Genomic DNA, 19,644 nt, shown 5'->3' with positions numbered 1-19,644 from the left:
TTCAGCAAACCAAATGCTGTTTGGCAAAACATTCCAAAGTCTGGGTGCCATAGCGGCAAAAGCTCTGTCTTCAGACGAGTGCGTGGTGTGGATAGCAGATTTTGATTAATAGATCTAAGAGACCGGAAGGGGGTGTGTAGGTAAATTATATTGGCAAGATAAGCAGGAGCCTGACCATGTAAATTCCTATAGGTTATGGTGAGAATTTAGAGTTGCATCCTGTAAATTACAGGAAGCCAGTGAAGGGAGCAGAGTAGAGGAGTGATATGAGTTTGCCTGTTTGACCTTGTAAGTAGCCTAGCAAGAGGGAGAGTAGAAGGAAGACAGGAGGAGTGGGAGTAACAGAGGTCAGGTTTACTGTCTGGACCTAGCTGACTCAACTGCATCTGTACCTACTGGAGGGAGTGATATCCATTGGAAGGAAAGGGACCCAAGGCCACCTCCCTGACTCTCTCCGCTTTGAACCTTTTCTCAAACGTCTTTCTTTGTCTTTTTTCTTCTCTAGCATTTAGCTAGGACTACTCCTGGCCTGACCTGCAGTCAAAGAAGATCAGTAAAGCAGAACAGCTTGTGTGAAGTCACACTGCTCTCTACTTCAGCTCACATTCACACACATCCAGCCTGGCAACAGCCCTCAAGTCTGGGCAGGTTTGGAAGGTAGAGGTTGTCTTTACAGGAAATAATGCTCTGAGAAACAGGGGTATAAAGGTCACCCCCCTCCCCCCCCACAGTCAACAAATAAGAGGGGGCTGGGGTCCAGGCAGGATCAAAGTTCATTCAGATTGAACTAATTTATTTTCACCCACAATACTTTTCTGAACAGTTCCCATATTTCTCCATATGACACTGATCCATGGAATAACAGTAAGCATGAAACATTCATAGATGCTTCTGTGACACGCTCTGGTGAAAAGGGGCCATTGTAGGCACTACGTATTATTATTTAAATTTTTTACAGGTTTCCTTTTCTAGCATATTACAAAATGTAAAGTGCTGGAAGAAGTCACTCAATATAAATCAACATGTTTAGGATTAGTAAATACTCATAATTGGGTGTGCTTAGCCTTCGGCAAGGGCACAACCTTTGTTCTCTCACATATATATTTGTATTATATATTTTTGCCCCCCTAAGGATCTGTCAATATTTGGACTATATAGACAACGTAGGTGTCAAAAGTTTTCTTGGTAGCGATTGAGTTGCTTGTATTTTTATTTACGTTCCGTTGCACGGTTTAGGCAGAATTTTTTTTTTGTGGCGAAAAGTAAAGCTAATGGTGGCTAGGGTTTTGTCTCGTCGGATCTTTGTGTTTCTCTGGGTCTTTCACAAACTAATTATTATGCCCTTACAAGTTTTGGAAAGTGTATCTCCCTTACGTTCCACCTTCTTGCGCGAGGTCTTGACTGTAGAGAAAACTGACATTGATCGACCGCCTTCTCAGTGTTGCCAGATGCACGATCGTTATCCTCCAAATACGATAATTTTGAGCCTTTGGTACCATACTTCGGCATTTCCAATCTGGCAACACTGAGCAACTTGCCGCCTCCACTAGTTGCAGTGATTCCAACAGCACGCGCCTTTATTTTCTTTTTTTTATATGTGGCCATTTAAACAATGTATTATTTGTTACATTTAGTGCTTTAATATATGGATAAGACACATTAAACAACCACTGAAAGCCCCAGAAGAACTGGACTAAATGGCACAAAAAAGATTTGTTTATATTTGTATTTTGCAATTTCATTATGGTATTAATAAATGATCATATAGCCTATGTCATTTGTGTCATTTAATTTGTGACATTTGTATGCATTCACATGGTCATGGTGTGAATGCAATATCCCCCCCCCCCCCCCTCCGTAACGAAGTATGCTCCTTTTCACAAACTCAAATCTGGTCACCCTACTCTCATCTCCCAAATAAACATACCGGTACGTTTCTTTTTTTTACCTGAAAAATCCAGCCGGTACGTTTTTATTTTGGACGGTACGTTCATTTTTGGAGGGGGAAATCGAGACATAATTTTAGAAAATTCCATGCATTTCTGAAGGGAAGATAAATTTGAACTTTAGCCGTTTAGCTCCATAGACTCCCATTCAACATGCACTCGCTCGCGATCACCCCCAGTGGAACTCTGGTGGAACTGCAGCCAAATTCGGTACAATGGGGCTTAATAGGGAGTGGCAAGGCTCTCCTTAAACAGGCTCTGGTGAGGGCTTTTCCAATGGCGATGTCAAGAAGAGCAGTGGGAAAATACAAGTTGTGAAAACAGACCGCGTCCGTGTCTTATGAGCTAGCATCATGTCAAGGTGGCTCTATAGTGTCAGACAGAACGGACGATTAAAAAAAGACACACTCCCATCGTAAATTTAGCTAACAGCATTGCAATTAAAAAACACGTTTGAGACTGCAACCTGGCTTACAAGGCCGTAAACTAGTGATGGGGGAAAGAAGCTTTCCGAAGCAACAAGTTATTTGACACAATTGTGTTAAAAAAGCTTTTTTCGAAGCGTTCGATATATCTTCTCCATAGGGACATTTGCTGGTCAGTTTATGGTATGGCGACTGTATTGAGCAATGGAAGGAATCAAGTGACGTCAAGTCCTCGAAACGTCAGTCTCACAATTGTCATTGACAACTTGATAAAAAAAGGTTGTGACAAATGTTTTGATTTGCAAGTGTCAAAAAGATGTTACCATATATCTTGTTGTATTATAAACAACGTAACGTCTTTGCTACTTTACCCTCATAACATTTATTTTTAGGTTCTTATAATATTAATTACACGAACCGTCCAACTGAGTATGGCCTAGTGGTAAGAACGCTGCCCCTCACCCAGACAGTGAGATTGCATCCGAGCAACACGTTTTAGTGGAAGTATATGCTAAATGAATACATTATTATTTGATAATGTAGGCTAGCGGTTAAGGTTTTTGAACATGCTTTTGCAACCGGGAAAGGGAAGGCCACATTTGAAGGCTGATAAAACGGGAGAAAGATATGGCTATGTGCTTGTGTAGGCTACACCTATCTCATATCTGTATCTATCTCTGTCTATCTATCTCTGGCAATCTACCTGTATCTCTGGCTCTGTCAATTAATGTATTCTATAGCGTCCGTAAATAGGCCTGTCTCTTCTCTATAACCTACGAATATTAGTAATTTCTGATGTCTTATTAAGCGTTGAAAAAATGCAGTTTGTCTCAGCTCCTCGTGTGACGTCCGAAGCCTTGGACTTCAACAATTCGACAGGTGATCACGTGGTTTTTGCCCATTTGAAGCCACGCTCAACACGTTTGTGTCGGTACCAATTGTTTCGAAAGGTCGATACCGCTTCGTGAGCACAGTATCGAGCGTAACATCACTACTGTAAACTTGGAATTCGAAAATGTGATCAACACTTGTGGACTGTTTGTTTGAATCAGTATCATTTCAGTTAAATTATGTTTTCGGTATTGAGTTTTGTGATTCTAAACTTGGTATCGAATTCTGGTATTGGTATCGAAATGTTGGTATCGTGACAACACTAAATCTGTCATTGATTTCCTGTTGATAATCGGTGACTATTTCATTAGAATGATTGTGGTCTAGCCCTTCAATAATTCAGAAATGTTTTATTTATTATAAAGGATGTCATACACGTTGCGGGTTAGACTGCAGTTGGTCTATAAATGCATAGACCGGCATTTGATTGTCTGCTGACAATCACATTGTTGTCCTGAGTCAAAAGTATAAACACATGTACATCATAAACATTCAATGGTCAATAGATCCAGTTATCCTGACAAAACATTTATTGTTCATAATTTATTGTCAGGACACTGCCCAACTAGGCCTATTGCAAGTATTAGAGGCCAGTGTAACTTGTTTGGAAATTCTCAAATTTCTTCTGAAATGTGTCCTTTTATTTATTACTGTAACATTGGGACTCCAGGTCCCAGTGTGGATGTCGGGTTATGCAGGAACAGTACCGCATTATGTGTGCAAACAAAATTACCATTTGATAAATCAAGTTTGTGGCCTATCAGGATTCATTTTTCTTTGTTTGACCTGGTTAACCGTGAATACATCTTTCAGGCTGTTTGGAAGATTTAGTCCCTCAAATTCCCTTCAACACATAGTCTACTCAAGTAAAGTTAACATCAACATTCCAAACATCCCAATGCTTACCTGACTACATCAAGTCTCTCCTGCAGCCTTACACCCCAACCCGCCACCTACGGTCTTCCTCAGACAACCGCCTGGTGGTCTCACCGCTCAAGACTGCCCGGTCCCAACACAAGCTCTTCTCCTGTCTGGCCACCCCATGGTGGAATCAACTCTCCACCTCCATCATAGACAGGTTGACAGGTTGTCTTAGCAACTACAGGCCAATTTCAAATTTGCCATTTCTCTCCAAAATCTTAGAAAAAGCTGTGGCACAACAGCTCACTGAGCACCTCTCCTCAAATCAGCTTTATGAACCTCTCCAGTCTGGATTTCGTCTTCACCACAGCACTGAAACTGCATTAGCTAAGGTAGTCAATGATCTATTATTAGCCTCTGACGCGGGCCCTATCTCTGTTCTGGTTCTTCTAGACCTAAGTGCAGCATTTGACACTGTGGATCATGAGATTCTCCTGGAGCGTATGGAGAACTATGTTGGGATTTCTGGTACTTCAATTCAGTGGTTTAGATCGTATCTATCTGATAGATCATAATATGTCCACTATGATGGTTGCTCATCCAGGAGCACTACTGTAAAATACGGAGTACCACAGGGTTCAGTTCTAGGCCCTCTGTTATTTTCACTCTATATGTTGCCTTTAGGAAACATAATTAGAAGCTCTGGGGTAAATTTTCACTGTTATGCAGATAATACTCAGCTATACATGTCCATAAAGCCTGGAGAATTTCCACATGCTATGGAAAAATGTGTTTCCTGGTTGAGAACTTGGATGACAGCAAATTTCCTTCTTAATTCGGATAAAACCGAGGTTCAAATTTTCGGCCCTAAAAAATATAGAAATAATTTATCTTATCTGACCTTAAATTTAGATGCCGTCAAAGTATCTCAAAGCCAGCTGGTAAAAATTTTAGGAGTCACATTGGACCCAGACCTTTCGTTTGAGTACCATATTAAAACAAATCACCAGAACTGCATTTTTCCATCTACGTAATATTGCCAAAATATGAAAATTCCTCTCAGAGGATGATGCTGAAAAACTAATACATGCTTTTGTTACGTCCCGATTAGACTACTGCAATGTGTTGTTCTCTGGCCTCCCAATTACCTACTTGAAAAATTTACAGCGGGTACAAAATGCTGCTGCTAGACTATTGACAAAAACAAGAAAGTCTGATCATATAACCTCTACTCTTATCTCTTTACACTGGCTCCCTATCCAAGCCAGAGCTGATTTCAAAGTTTTACTACTAACTTACAAATCTCTACATGGATTGGCACCACTGTCCCTCTCCGGTCTCCTTGCACCCTATTGCCCCGCAAGGACTCTAGGATCTCAAGATGCCGGCTAGCTGGTAATACCCCAAATTAAGAAAAAAACTGCTGGAGGTAGGGCATTCTCATATAGAGCACCTCTTCTCTGGAACAAATTACCTTTCTCAATTAAGGAGGCTGATACTGTTTCGACATTTAAAACTAGATAAAAAACGTTCTTGTTTAGTCAATTCTATGATTGTTAAAGGTAAGTATGTGTGTACTTTCTATGTAAACCTGGGGTGTCGTTTGCCTATGTGTGTTCACATGTAACTTTTAAATTGTAATTTTAGCTTATGTTCACACTGCCCATTTAGATGTTACAAATAAAGTAAATCTGTTATTGTATATTGTTACTGTAATAGTTCCGTTGCTGTATATTGTTATAGTTTACTAGTTGGAGACAACGGGGGACTGGTTGTTTTCATCCTTATTCGTATAAATATAACCTATTTTAGAGTTGTTTCCCCCGGAACAGATTTCATGTTCCAACCAAGGGGGGCTGTCGCTGTCTTGGTGTGTGGGGTTGCATCAAATACCCTCTTAGCTTTGTTAAATTGCTGCACTAGTCCACACTTGACCGGTGGGGATCTCATTTTATTACGACTCTAACTGTTAGCTGCTCCTGGCATTCTCTAATCCCTGTTCTCCTCTCTGTCCCCCCCACACATCCCTTGTGGTGTGGGGGGTCTGAGCTATCAGGACCTGCCTGGTCGTCGGTCTACCAACGCTGGACCAGGTCGTCAACCGGAAACCAGTCCCCATGACGGCCAACAGCGAGTTTCCAGGTCCCATCCAACGTCTATAAAGCCTAACAATGGATTTTGGTGTTTCAAAACCCATTGACATTGTATGACTATGTTTAGCTTGTGTTCTGCTCCTCTCTCTTACCAACCGTCTCTGGAGGAGGGGATCCCTCTCTGAATTGCTCCTCCCAAGGTTTCTTCAATTTTTTCTCCCGTTGGGAGTTTTTCCTTGTCTTCCTTGAGGGTTTAGGTTGGTTGAGGGGCAGTTCTATGGGCGTATGTGAAGCCCTCTGTGACATGCTTGCGTGTAAAAAGGGCTATACAAATACATTTGATTTGATAGACACAGACTGTCTCTCCACCTTCAAGAGAAGGCTCAAGACGCACTTGTTCCGGGAGTACAACGGTACTTAGGAATGGTTTGCTGAACCCAATGCTAGTTTCCTCAAGGATCACAATGACTCTTGCTTTGAGACTTGTTGCTCTTGTTGGTTAGCGGTAACTGATTTCAACTGTTGTATTCGCTGCGAAATATCCTATTTTAGTTAGTCTCATTTTTATTTTACTGTTGCTTGTTTTTCTACAGGTACACTTGAACTTACAGATTCATGTTGTTTAATTGTAACTTGCTTAACTACATGCTCTTATGGTTCTTCCATTTGGCACTTATTTTTCCGTTATTCACAATGTGTGCTTCTTGTTTTGGCTACCCGCAATGCTTTGGGGCTATCTCGTTGTTATGATCAGTGACCTATGGACTTTTCTAAAGCTCTCTCTTGGAAGTCGCTTTGGATAAAAGATGAATAAATGTAAATGTAACGTAAATGCTTACACAGCTCTCTCAAGACCTCAATAATAGGTCTACATTTCCTTTAGCTTTCTAAGATGTTGTAGAAATACTCACTCATTTATACCTCTTGATGTTTCAGACATGTCTTTATTTGTTAAGTGTGTCCGCTTTAAAAAGCAGGCTACTTCTTTTTACCATTACAATTATTGTTGCCGCTAGGTCATAACATAAGAATTGTGCTTACCTGCCTACACACAAATGTATCTAGTGTAATCTAGTGAAGCAAATGCATTTCATAGAATTCTATTAAATTGTTGTTGTAATATTGCATAGGCTATGCATATTTTCCTATACATATACATATTTATACTTATTATACTTATTTAGGTTATAACAGTCTGAATTACACTTGTGCAAAGGAGGCTTTGCGATATCTGCTGATAGAAAAGTGAATCGCAGCCTTGAAAGGCAGGGAAAAATTGCCAGATGCACAGCTGGCAGCAATTGAACAGAAAAACTAGCTTTTTCCAGTGTGATTTAGAAACAAAAAAATACTTGTTGATAAAAGACAGATACATAGGATAAGTCAAGAAAGCAGGATCGTGAAATTTGAACGAATGCAGAGACAGAAAAAAAATATCTTCAGTGCGGTGAAATAAATTACCGACGCTCGGCGCTTCTAATGATTAAACAAAAACAATCACACCCAGGGATGGATTAACCAACGGGCCTACCAGGTCCAGGGGCCCATGAGCTCAGGGGGCCCCTAACCCAGAGCCTCTGTGTATCGTCGCTGTTATTTACTTGATATGTATTGATATGATGAAATGACACGATGCGCCATAGCCGGTGTATGCTAAGTCATTAATGTCTTTAACAGGGCCCCAAAAGTCCTACTGATTCCACAAAAAATTAGCCTAAACATTCACTTTGAAGATGTTACAAGAAAGAAACCATCATGACACCTTTCAAGTGAGTGTTTATCCCCTCAGTTTATCTATAGGACTTTAGAGGGACTGAGTACTCCATGCAATAGAGTACTGTAGAAATCCAAAAAGCAAGTGCAAAACAGTAGCATTAGAGCTGTGTCTAAGCACCCCCAAGACACACTATTTATTGAAGATATAATATTGTTAAGCCTATGATGGTAACTTTTCCAGAAAAAGAGAGGGTTGTGTGGGATACAAATGTACACTGTAGGGTTACAACTATCAAATATTTTTGGAATATAAACGTTGTTTATTTAGTTGATTACTGGAGTACTTTTGCGTTTTTAAACAAAATTATCAATATATATATTTTTTTTGCGGGGAGGGGGGGGGGGGGGGGGGCTGACACGTCCAGGCCCAGGGACCCATGGTTTCTTAATCCGTCCATGATCATACCCTGTCTGAAGGCGTGAAAAGGTGTAGAATCTTTGGGCCCAGGCCAGAAATTCCACTTATCATACCATCAAAGGAAACCAATCCTAGTTATAATTTTTGAATTGGTGTAGTATTTTGATGTGATAAACATTGCAGACTGGGAGCTTATTGGTAGTTATCATCTCTGGAATGTACCCACCCTCCGCATAATGAAAGCGAAAAGGCAAACTCGGAAACATTCACTAATGATGCAATTGCTGTTTCCACATGGGGCTAGAATGAACTACAAACCACAAATACATGTCTGACGTGCTTTATTTATACCATCCGAATAATCCTTTGTCATTCCTGGAGGCAGAATTTGTTTTATGGCAGAAAGGGTCGAACAATAGGGCCTATGAAAATTTTGCTGATTATAGTGATTTTCAGTACATTTTCATTTATACTATTGTCATACAAGTTCCCTGGGTAGTCCTACTGAATCACAGTAGCCTACAACATGCACATGTTGTATGAGGAAAACATTGATGAACATTTTACAAGTTTTTACCACAATTAAAGGAATTGCCCTAGTTCCAACAAGCAAATTTACGGATAACCCAAATTTCATTACACTAATATGGCATGTTTATGTATTATGTTTTACTCATGCATATTTGTAACCATGAATGTCCTTGTGATTGTGCCAAAACATTCACACCATGGATCAGTAGTCTAGTCTTCATCACTGTTATCAGCATCAGAGTCCTCGAGGTCTACAACCTCTTCCTTGACACCGACGGGATGGTTGCTGCAGGTTCGCAACTTGCACGTCAGTGCAGTTCAGGCTATTGGCAAGGCACGTGCAGTCTGAGAGTTTGCATGACCGTTCACACTTGCAGGAAAGCAGTTGCAACAATACATCTGGTGCTGGAGAACCCTGCATCCACTCGACGGCCAGCTTCCATTTCCAGCTTCTATTTCAAGGGTGATTTCTTTTCTAAAGCATTCCAGGTTTAGCAACCAGATACGCCTATCTTCTGCAACTATTTAAGGATTTCAATATATGAAACAGCATTTGAAGGTTTACAATCTGCAGTTTTGCATGCTGTAAAAAAACTTAAATTAACTTTGGCCGACAACTAGGGCTGTCCCCGACTAATAATTTCTTTGGTCAACCAAGACTCGACTAAAACGTCTGAAAATTGACTAATCAAAATTTGAAATGCTTTTTTTTTTTTCACCAAAAAAAACCCAAACATTTTCGCAATCTGACTCAATGGCTGCTGGACATTGCAGATTCAGACGCTAATAGCCTACTAATAATAAGACTCGTATCACCAGTCCTGTTGTAACCGAATGCCGATGGTATTTATTATCTCTTACAATGTACTACAAATTAAAAATAGGCTATTGTTTGTTTAACATGCAAATCATCATAGCGTGCTTATCACTGCCTGAATTTACAGCATGTGAACTTACGTAGAAGCTGAGTGGGGAACGGTGCAACAGAGAAAGATTTTGTTGTCTTGGCCGGAGAAGATAATGTCATTCCATTTGGATGTGATTCTTATAATAGGCATATTCATTTTTTAACCCAGCGAGTTAGCATGAGCAAAGTAGGGCTAGGCCAACTTACGTTTTTCAGGTGGTAGGCTAAATCATATTTGACGCCGAACTATGAAAAATAAACCGTTGTTGGCAGAGTTTGCATTCAACGTTTTTCGAGTCACCTGGTACTTTGTAAATGTAATTGTACTTTAATGAAATGCTGCCATACCACAGACTTCTTTGCCATTTTGACTAATAACACCGATAAAGTAGGCTATGGCAGAGTTTGTAGCCATTTGTGCTTGTGCCGTTTTTGCTGTTTCTGCTTGTGCCGTGTGCAAAATACCAAACCAAAACAAAGCTCAGATTAACGAAAGGGAAAATAGTAAACCTTTTATTTTAAATTATATATTTTTTGAGTTGCTTAATTGTTCTTAAATAATATAATCTACAATTTCTGTAGAACATTTCGTTAATTAAGAAATGATGACACAGGCGGGAATCAGATCTCACACTGCCATACGGCAGCTCGACTAAAAAAATCGACCAAGAGCATATCGACCAGAAAATCGACGAGTCGACTGAGTGGGGACAGCCCTACCTACAAAGGCCCTTTTTCACCAGAGCGTGTCACATACATACAATCACAGTGACCATCCCTGACTCCCTCACAGTGATAGAGAGCTAGTCACTTGGTTTGTTGATTTCCTGCTCACTTCTTGGTTCCCAGAAGGTGTCTTTTCCACACAGCTACGGCGCAAAACACACACACAATGGTTGTCCCCGATTAAGATTTTCTTTGCTCGACCAAGACTCGACTGAACACTTCTGAAAATCAACTAATCTACATTTTTCTATAAATGTCACAATGTTTTTCATCAAACCATTTTGTGTGATGTTTTGCCTCACTGTAGGCTATTAAGAAATAAACTGAAAGAAATACGTAAGAAGGGTGAATGACAACTTGACAAACATAAATGTACAAATGTTTTCCCGATCTGACTCAATGTAGCTGCTGGACATTCCAGATTCAGTCGCTATAAAATTATTTATTACTAATAATAAACCTTGTGTCACCAGTCCTGTTGTTACCTAATGCCGATATAATTAAGGATTAATAACACCAACTGTAGACAACGAGTTTGTAGTTAGGCACAATTGTACTGTGTGCAAAAAAAAAAAGATTAACGTAAGGGAAAACAGTAACACTTTTTTTTAAATTATATATTTTTAGAGTTTCTTCATTTGTTTGTTTATTTGTTTCTTAACACTTAATTTCTTTAAGACTGCAAGGGAAGCTTGGCTTCCCCTAAACAGACATGAAAATCCCTCAACTTTCTGCGAAATTCGCCGTTTTGAAACCAAAACAGGTGACCTACGTGAATTGTGTAGATTCGGTGAGAAATTGTTTTTTGGGGGGGTGGGGGGGGTATTCATATTCAGTGAACTGCGAACAGGTGCGAGTGCATGGAACTCAACGTTAGCCAGCTAGCTAGTTAAAGCTCCGGTGGAAAATTCCAAATGAACGTATGTGCCGCCTACACACAACAGTGACACTGACAGATCGAAAGCTAATTTGAGACAATATAAAGATGGAAAACCAGGTTAAGAAACGTAAACCTAATTACCTTCATGAAACAACGTTTTACAAATTGGACAAACGGCTATGTTTGTTTGTTTCAAGCTCCAAAAACAATTTTTCGCTCAAATCAGCCCAGAAAATTTGCTCAAGCGCTGCGCGCTCGCATTAACCATGGAAGTCCCTGACTAGCATCACATCAGGCACAGAATTTGCATGCATTAGCAGGGCGCTCGCTGTTGTGGCGTATACGGGACCGGTTCTGGTGGGCCGGTCTGGATCAAAGTCCAAGGCCTATTTTTAGTCCCAGTCCGTCCCTGCCGTTCTATCAATAAGCAAACCTGCCAACCTGTACGCAATTTGTGTAGCGGATACGCATTTTGACTTCAAAGTACGCTGGTACTTGAATTGGCTGTCAATCATGATGGAAGAGTAGACAAGTTAAGTTACAGCATGTCCACCATCTCTTGTGGGGGTTATGCATTAAGCCGTTTGTGGTGCCCTTACCACATTGTGCTAGCCTGACGTTATCATACTCATAATTCTAGTCAGAATATGAGTCTGAAAACTCTCCGTTGGGGTGTGACTACGTGGTGTGTTTCAACCGAACTCGTAAAACAAATGCCTCTTCGCTCAATTGGATAGACCTACAACCAATCAGAGCAACGTGATATGTTGTTTGTTGAAAACAAATTCAACCCAAGGGCTCTTTCGTGACGTTGTTGATTATGTTACTGTTGATCATCTGTCCATCATTGTATAAAGCCCGCCCTGGCAATTTCATTGGTCCGCCCAGATCCTGGTTTTATGTCGTTGTTCCCAATACGAGACCCTCCAGACCCAACTTCCCGACCACATTTTTTTGTGGGCGGGGAGAAGTTGGGCTGGCAGACAGGCTAACATTGTGCCTCATATACTGTACATGTTAGACCCAGTGACAGGCTGGCATCAAATGGCTTGCATAATACTTAGTAAGGAGGCCATAATAATTTTTGACTCATGGCTTAAGTTTCTCCAGCTCTCCCCAGGTTGGCAAAAAAGTATCTCAAAATGCATCTGATTGATTCTTTAAAATATGTTATATTTAAATTTTTCTTATGGGGGAGCATGCACCCGGACCCCCTTAGAGGGGTAATAAATATCCTTCTCACTTTTTTCACCCCTGACCCGTTTTCATGCCTGCCTAAAATGTAAAAAAATTAATGGTCAAATATTTAAATATTTACTATTGTGTTAACAATAGTCTCCTGCAGCCTTACACCCCCACCCGCCACCTACGGTCTTCTTCAGACAACGGCCTGGTGGTCCAACCGCTCAAGACCGCCCGGTCCCAACACAAGCTTTTCTCCTGTCTGGCCCCCCAGTGGTGGAATCAACTCCCCACCTCCATCAGAGACACTGACTGTCTCCCCACCTTCAAGAAAAGGCTCAAGACGCAGTTCTGGGAGTACAACGGTACTTAGGAATGGTTTGCTGGTCCCAATGTTAGTTTCCTCAAGGATCACAATGACTCTTGCTTAGAGACTTGTTGCTCTTGTTGGTTAGTGGTAACTGATTTAAATTGCTGTGAATTTTTTTTTCTGTTGCTTGCTTTTCTACAGGCACACTTGCACAATTAATGTTGTTTAATTGTAACTTGTTTAACTACATGCTCTTATGGTTCTTCCCTTTGGCACTTATTTTGGTTGTTCACAATATGTGCTTCATGTTTTGGCTACCCTCAATGTTTTTGGGGCTATCTTCTTGTTATTATCAGTGACCTATGCACTTTGTAAAGCTCTCTCTTGGAAGTCGCTTTGGTTTGAAGCGTCTGCTAAATGAATAAATGTAAATCTAGATTAATTTAGATTAAAATGGCTCATTTGAATTCCACCGAAGGCATTCAGAATGTGTGCTACCCAAATAATGACTAAAAGTACGTTTTTGAGAAAGGGTTTCTCAAGCCAAGTGGTGCATTAAACCAGGGGCTCATCTCCTGTTTCCAAAATGCATCACAAACTGCTTGAGAAAGCTGTTCTACTAAGATAATTGGTGATGAAAATAAATTATGTTCAATAAGATGTACTTGTGTTTATAAACTTTATTAGGGTTTTTAACCCTAATAAAGGATTAGTTAGCTTGGCTGATAGAGCTGTGCTGACGGGCTTGCCTCGGTTGCACTCAAACATTTTGAGTTTGACGACGACTCTTCCCCTGCACTACATCAGTGCTTGGCCCGGCATCTTCCGCATTAGCTAAGGGATGCTTTACATTTAGGTGGTATTTGAGACTGGAAGAACTCCTACAGTAAACTAATTCCGCATAGCACAAGGTGCAAACAACCTTACTCTTGGTCGAGGTTTCCATTGGGAAGCTTCTTAAAAATACATTTTCCCTGAAGCAAACAGGGACCTTCATAGCTGCATCCATGTTAGCACGTCACGTTTGACGCCAATAACGGCCCACCACTAGTTAAAACACGTTCATCTCAAAGACAAGTTTGTTCAGAATCAGCTACATAAAGTAGCAGAGCGACTGACACGATTTCTTCTCATACTTTCCTGTAGCGTCACCCTCCCTCCGTGTTGAACGGTCATTGGATAAATGCTGCGATAAGGTCCCGCCCACGGACGCTCAGTGTCTCTGGGGGCAAATGGAGGAGTGGGCTGGACTGGACGCCGGGCTTTTGTGTGATGATTGGAGGGTCTGTTGAAAGACTGCATCTCCTTTTGATTGACAGCGATTTTGTACTCTAAAAAGTCGCCGAAGCTATAGACCAATTATCACCCTACGTCACACGACGTCAAGCATGCTCAACTACGCATGTCGGTGGCAAAAGACGAACTTCTCCCGGGTATATATATGCTTGGAGTGTCGATCAGGTAATGATATATCTCTGGACACTGGATTGAAGGGCTTGACATTAACCTTTTGAGGCACTTGTCATTTGGACAAGTACATTAAGTTCACTTGTCCATGCAGAAAAGTCACTTGTCCCCCAGGCCTTGAAATAGCCTGACGAGTGAAACGGGCAAAACTAGCCTGGCTAACGGAGGTCGCTTCCTCAGTCAAATGATAAATGAAACAGGCTTGGTTAAAGAAATCCGAGATGCTGGCTATCTTCAGCAGGCTTGTAACTACAAAAGGCAGTCCTCCCTGACGTTTTTGGTGTAGAATGGAGTGAAATACAACATTGTGCACACTTCCAGTGAGCAACACGAGGTTAACGTCAAAACAGTGTGGGACGGGGACGCAGTCTCACTCAGATTGTCAGTTTTACACAAATCATAAAAATAGTCGGACCAGCTGGCTAAAAGCAGAATTCCCATATCTGTTGAAACGAAAGCTGCCGTGCTCTACTTTTTTTGGTGTAGATTTGACTGTAAAAGTGTAAAATTTGTGAACTTTGTAACATGATGTGAAGACATGGCTGACGCCTAAGACTATGCGGTCTACCGGGTGACATTCTTACTTAAATTTCAAGACTTTCGTGACCCAAATCAAAATTCTGTGACAGACCAATGGGGAATCGCTTTTTCTCTTACAGGCTGTCCTCTTCGACCTTTTTGGTCTTTTTAAATCAAACTATTTGTATAATCTGTGTAATTCTATAGCTGTTATGACGGCTATCTTTTCCCGGTTTTCTGAAATCATGCTGCGCGCGCATCCTGAAAATTTACAAACAAATAATTCGAGCTCACTCCCATTGCGGATGTTGCAAGTTTAGTCAAAAAACAAACTGCTGCAGCCTTTTTCTTGGTATTTGCTTGGAAAAATTGCCAGCCAATTTTCATCATACATTTCATACAATTATACACTACATTCCTTGTTTCAGTTTAACCTAATTCCCACATTTCCTTCGAGTTTTGTTTGTTTGTTTGTTCATTCATACAGTAGGTTAGGCTAGTGTCATGTGGGTGAACTAGCCAGTGAACTAGCAAAATAAATGGGATGTTGGCCGAAAATGAGCTTCCCCTATTTGAAAGACCAGCAGCCGCCACTGTGTCTTAAATAGTATGATCTACAATTTCTTTAGAGCATTTCTTTAATTCAGCAATGGTGACACAAGCAGGAATCAGATCTCACTTTGCCATACGGCTGCTCGAATGATCTAGCCGACCAAGAGCATATCGACCAAACAGTCGACCAGTCGACTGGGTGGGGACATCCCTAACACACACACACACAAGCAAGAACACACAAGCAATCACATGCAACTCACACACACTCATCTGAGTCTTGAGAAAAGGGTCCTGATGTATTATTAAATATGGAACCATTAGGCGTTGGAATAATTACATTTGGAATCAAACTACGTTGACAGGTACATTACGAGTGTCTGTTCTAACGTCTGTCACACACTGATATAGCTGCTCTGAATACTTAACAAGACAACAAACATCAAAGCAAGTCTGCAGTCCACAGGAAATCCTTCCTGACTACACTACCCTAACAGGAATTTCACAACCTCTTCAGATGATCTCCTGCTCATCCTGCACTCCCCCTTTTCCTCGTTTTGTTTTTTTAAGCTCTTCCACTTTTTCTCCTCTCTTGCTCCCTCTTCCTTCGACCCCTTTCTCTCGATTCACTCTCAATCTCTCCATGCCCCCCCGCCCCCTCTCACTTCTCTGCCTACAAGGACAACAACATTCTTTCGGGGCAATCATCAGAATGTTTCTCACAGAGAGAGCAGTACCCCTGCAGTCTGTCTCTAGATTAAATTTTTCCTAACCAGATTAGAGTTGTCTTGAATTAAGCCCTATAACAAAACAATCTGCTTTTCATCACTTGTTCAGGCCCTTCTGCAAAAGTCTAGTCAGGCAGAACAGAGTTTGAACAGAAATACTGTGTGCTCTAGCGAGTCTATGCAATCAGGCTGCTGCAGAAGGTTTATTTGTGTCTAGGTCAGTGTGAGCAGGATCACACCCAGAGATCCCAGCAGAGGAAACATGTCTCGGCTCTCCAAACATCCGCCTCTAGTCTAAGATGTCTCAACAGCCAACATCATCAAACTGTCCTGTGTGATAGGGTCTGTGTCAAACTCTAACATGTAACACCACAAAGTGAGCAGTACTTCTCTCATACACCAGCACACTTATTAAGTGTTACCTGACACACACGCCTAGACTCCTTAAGGAATTTATGTTCTATCAGGGTTGATGTGCTTATGGTACAATATGAATATGCAGATCATCAAAGATAATCAACAAAGAATCAACAATTAACAAGGTCAGTTGGAGAAATGAGCTGTTGCTTGAAGCTCGCAGCATGATTGAATGAATCACAGCAGTGTTGAAACAGACCATCCATCATACCAGTCTTCAGGAGAACTTGAAGACGAAGTGATGCAACATCAAGTTCCAACCCACACACTTGCAGAAACAGTTCTAAGGAGAACAGCGTTGTTCAATGTTTCTTGCCTGCACATTTATTTCTTTTAGCAATTTTTACAATGATAAAGAGTTCACACAGTTAAAAACCCAGCTGCTAGAGTAGAGGCAGGCCTGCATGTGGGATTGTCATCACTGGTCAGGAGCATCAGCAGCTTTGTCTCTGAGTCTTTTTATTGCCTAACATCTCTGACCTACCCAGAGGGTCAATCATAACATCAATAAATACTTTGTCCTCTTAGCACTCAATAACACATAACAGATTAAATGGCTGATAAATGCTCTGCAGACATTTTTATTGATGCACTACAAATGTACATTGTACACTACATCAAAAACGTGTGGTCAATTACCTTTGATCAATCCGATTACAAAAGTATTGATTTATAGTGAAGGCAGCCAGTTAAACTAAATATATTAACCTACAGTTATACCCAAGATCTGTTTGTATGTCTCTGGTTAAGAAATATACATTTGACATCTAAGTAACTTACTACTACATACACTCCTGTAACCTAAAGCTTTCTCAAAATGCTTATTGTGTAACCTGACTAGTTATGTGTAGCCTGACTAGTTATTTGTACCCTGACTAGATATTTGTAGCCTGACTAGTTATGTGTAGCCTGACTTGTGTAGCCTGACTAGTTATTTGTACCCTGACTAGTTAGTTGTAGCCTGACTAGTTATGTGTAGCCTGGCTAATGTGTAGCTTGACTAGTTATGTGTATCCTGACTCCACACAGCTGCATTGTGGGAGCCTTGCAGGCCTGTAGCTGGCTGAGGGGGCCCAGCCAGCATTGAGTCAGATTGACCTTGGACCTGGACATTTTGTCCTTGTCCAGAACAGTCTACTATGACAACATCTGCAGTCAGGAGGTAAATGTTGTATAATGACCAAAAGAGAGGAATTGTGTGACAGACAGAGAGCTGTTTGTCTAATATTGACAGCAAAACAACCTTTCTCAGTATTGTTTTGTTTGACAGAATACCTGCTGGACACATGATTCCACAACAACATGACTCATTCATTCATCTAGAATCTAGGGGCATGACCAGGCAGATGCCCACAGTAGAGGTAGCTACAGCGTATGGGAGGTTTGCCTGCCTACTACTTTCTCCAGTGAATTAGGAAGGGCAGCTCTGCCATTCCTGGAGAGAGAATGCCAGCGACAGCAAGTGACAATTGATCTGAATTCCTCAAATTCTATATTCAAGAACCTGCAGACTCCAAGACAGCACCTTGCAATCACCATGGAAACATGCTCCCTTGTTAAAAGAGGTTGACCACATGTTAACACCACCAAGCACTAGATTAAACACTTTATGTGTGGTTGATTGAGTTGACCTGGGGGACCTAGACCAATGGAATCATCCAAAAATAGAAGGAATATGAGGGTCTGTCCAAATAATTGTAATTTAATTATTAAGTAGTTTCTGAGAAAGTGGAGCGATATGGAGAATTTTATCTGAGAGTAACAAGCATCAGCCACATTCCTCTGATAAACAAGAGAAAAGTTATCTCTCTGTCCTCTCTCTGAGACTCCCAGACACAACAGCAGAACCTGCCGGAGCAAGATGGCTCGGACTACCATCCCCAATCAAGTCACCCAGACACTGGGAGCAACCCTGGGGCTGGCGGTAGAGCTAACCTGGCTGACATCAGCTAAAGCAGGGGCTCAGATATTTACACTGACTCATGGTTAACCTATCATGCAGTTGTAAATGACTGTCCCTCCTGTCTCTCTCTGTCAATGTGGTGTGTACAGGTGTGTAAGAAACAAAGAGCATCAGCTTTACTTTGCACACCTGCACCAATACATCTCCTCCTCCTCTCTCCCACTCTTTATATGCTACAGGATACTTACTAAAGGGTTACTGCTTCTGTAACAACTCACTTATGATCATGGCGAACGTTTTCACTTTTCAAACAAAGCACATTCAGGAATAAATAAAGCTCTTTTCAAATATTTGAAACCTTGAACAAACATGTCGTTCTGACTGCGTAGCGTTGTCATTCTGTCACAAGCATTTCGGAATTGAAAACTGTTAGGCCTACTACTCTTCTTCTAAAATGATGCGACTCATTTCGTAATTAGAAACAACAAAAGTTGACTGAACTTTGGGTGAGATATTTTTTGCCTCCTTTACGTAGGCTTCAAAATCTGCTTTCGAGACAGGAGTAATTATACATAATATAAATTTATAAACTCTGGTTACTGGCCGTCAGACGTCTTGAGACGGAATCTTACCTTTCTTTGCGGGCACGCAGCAAACCCGGCAGAGAAGAGCAGCGAAGACCATTCCCAACTCCAGACGCATTCTCTCCATTTAAGTTTTTCACTCCGATTGTCTGCTATAGTTGCGATCACACGCACTAGAGGAATCAATCCCCAGCCGCTTTGGGGTCCGGTGCGTAGGTGTTTGTACCAATAGCTGCCTGAACTGTCCTCTACTGGGATCCTGATAGTTTATCCCCTGTATCTGAGTCGGTCGCACTGACCACTCCTCTGCTCTCAACTCCGTCTACTCGTCAGCAGTTTGTCAATAGGAGCGCTGCTAGGTTCTGACGTAGGGAGGAGGATGAGCAGGTAATGTGTAGGTCTTGGCAACTCGAGGGCGTGTGCCTGTCATTTGCAAGAAAACATGTTTACGAGGTTTCTCTTTTCTTTGACACATATTGTTGAATGAATGACTGAATTGGAGTGGTCTGGTTAGCAAACATTCATCATTTCAGGGCTTTCTGGTTTAGACAGAGGTTTTATTGGAGGTTTTATTTTTTACTGGAGACA

At 41.2% G+C, this 19,644-nt stretch overlaps 1 protein-coding gene across 3 annotated transcripts in view; it reads right to left on the bottom strand.

Annotated features, from left to right (window-relative positions):
• The window catches only part of LOC146275310 (melanoma receptor tyrosine-protein kinase), a 62,993-nt gene extending 43,610 nt beyond the window's left edge, over positions 1–19,383 (bottom strand). Inside the window, exon 1 of one of the 3 annotated variants that reach the window (XM_084702974.1) lies at positions 19,105–19,383. In XM_084702974.1, coding sequence (XP_084559100.1) covers positions 19,105–19,183 — 79 coding nt within the window. In that variant the 5' untranslated portion in view covers positions 19,184–19,383. The remainder of the gene's footprint in view (positions 1–19,104) is intronic. The other 2 variants (XM_084702976.1, XM_084702975.1) reach the window with 2 other exon arrangements.
• Between the last annotated feature and the right edge of the window lie 261 nt (positions 19,384–19,644).

This window comes from Hypomesus nipponensis, chromosome 8 (assembly GCF_054491055.1).
Source record: "Hypomesus nipponensis isolate SF chromosome 8, ASM5449105v1, whole genome shotgun sequence".
NCBI classification, from domain to species: domain Eukaryota; kingdom Metazoa; phylum Chordata; class Actinopteri; order Osmeriformes; family Osmeridae; genus Hypomesus; species Hypomesus nipponensis.
The sequence above is the reverse complement of the archived record's forward strand: the minus strand, read 5'-3'. Positions and strand labels throughout refer to the sequence as shown.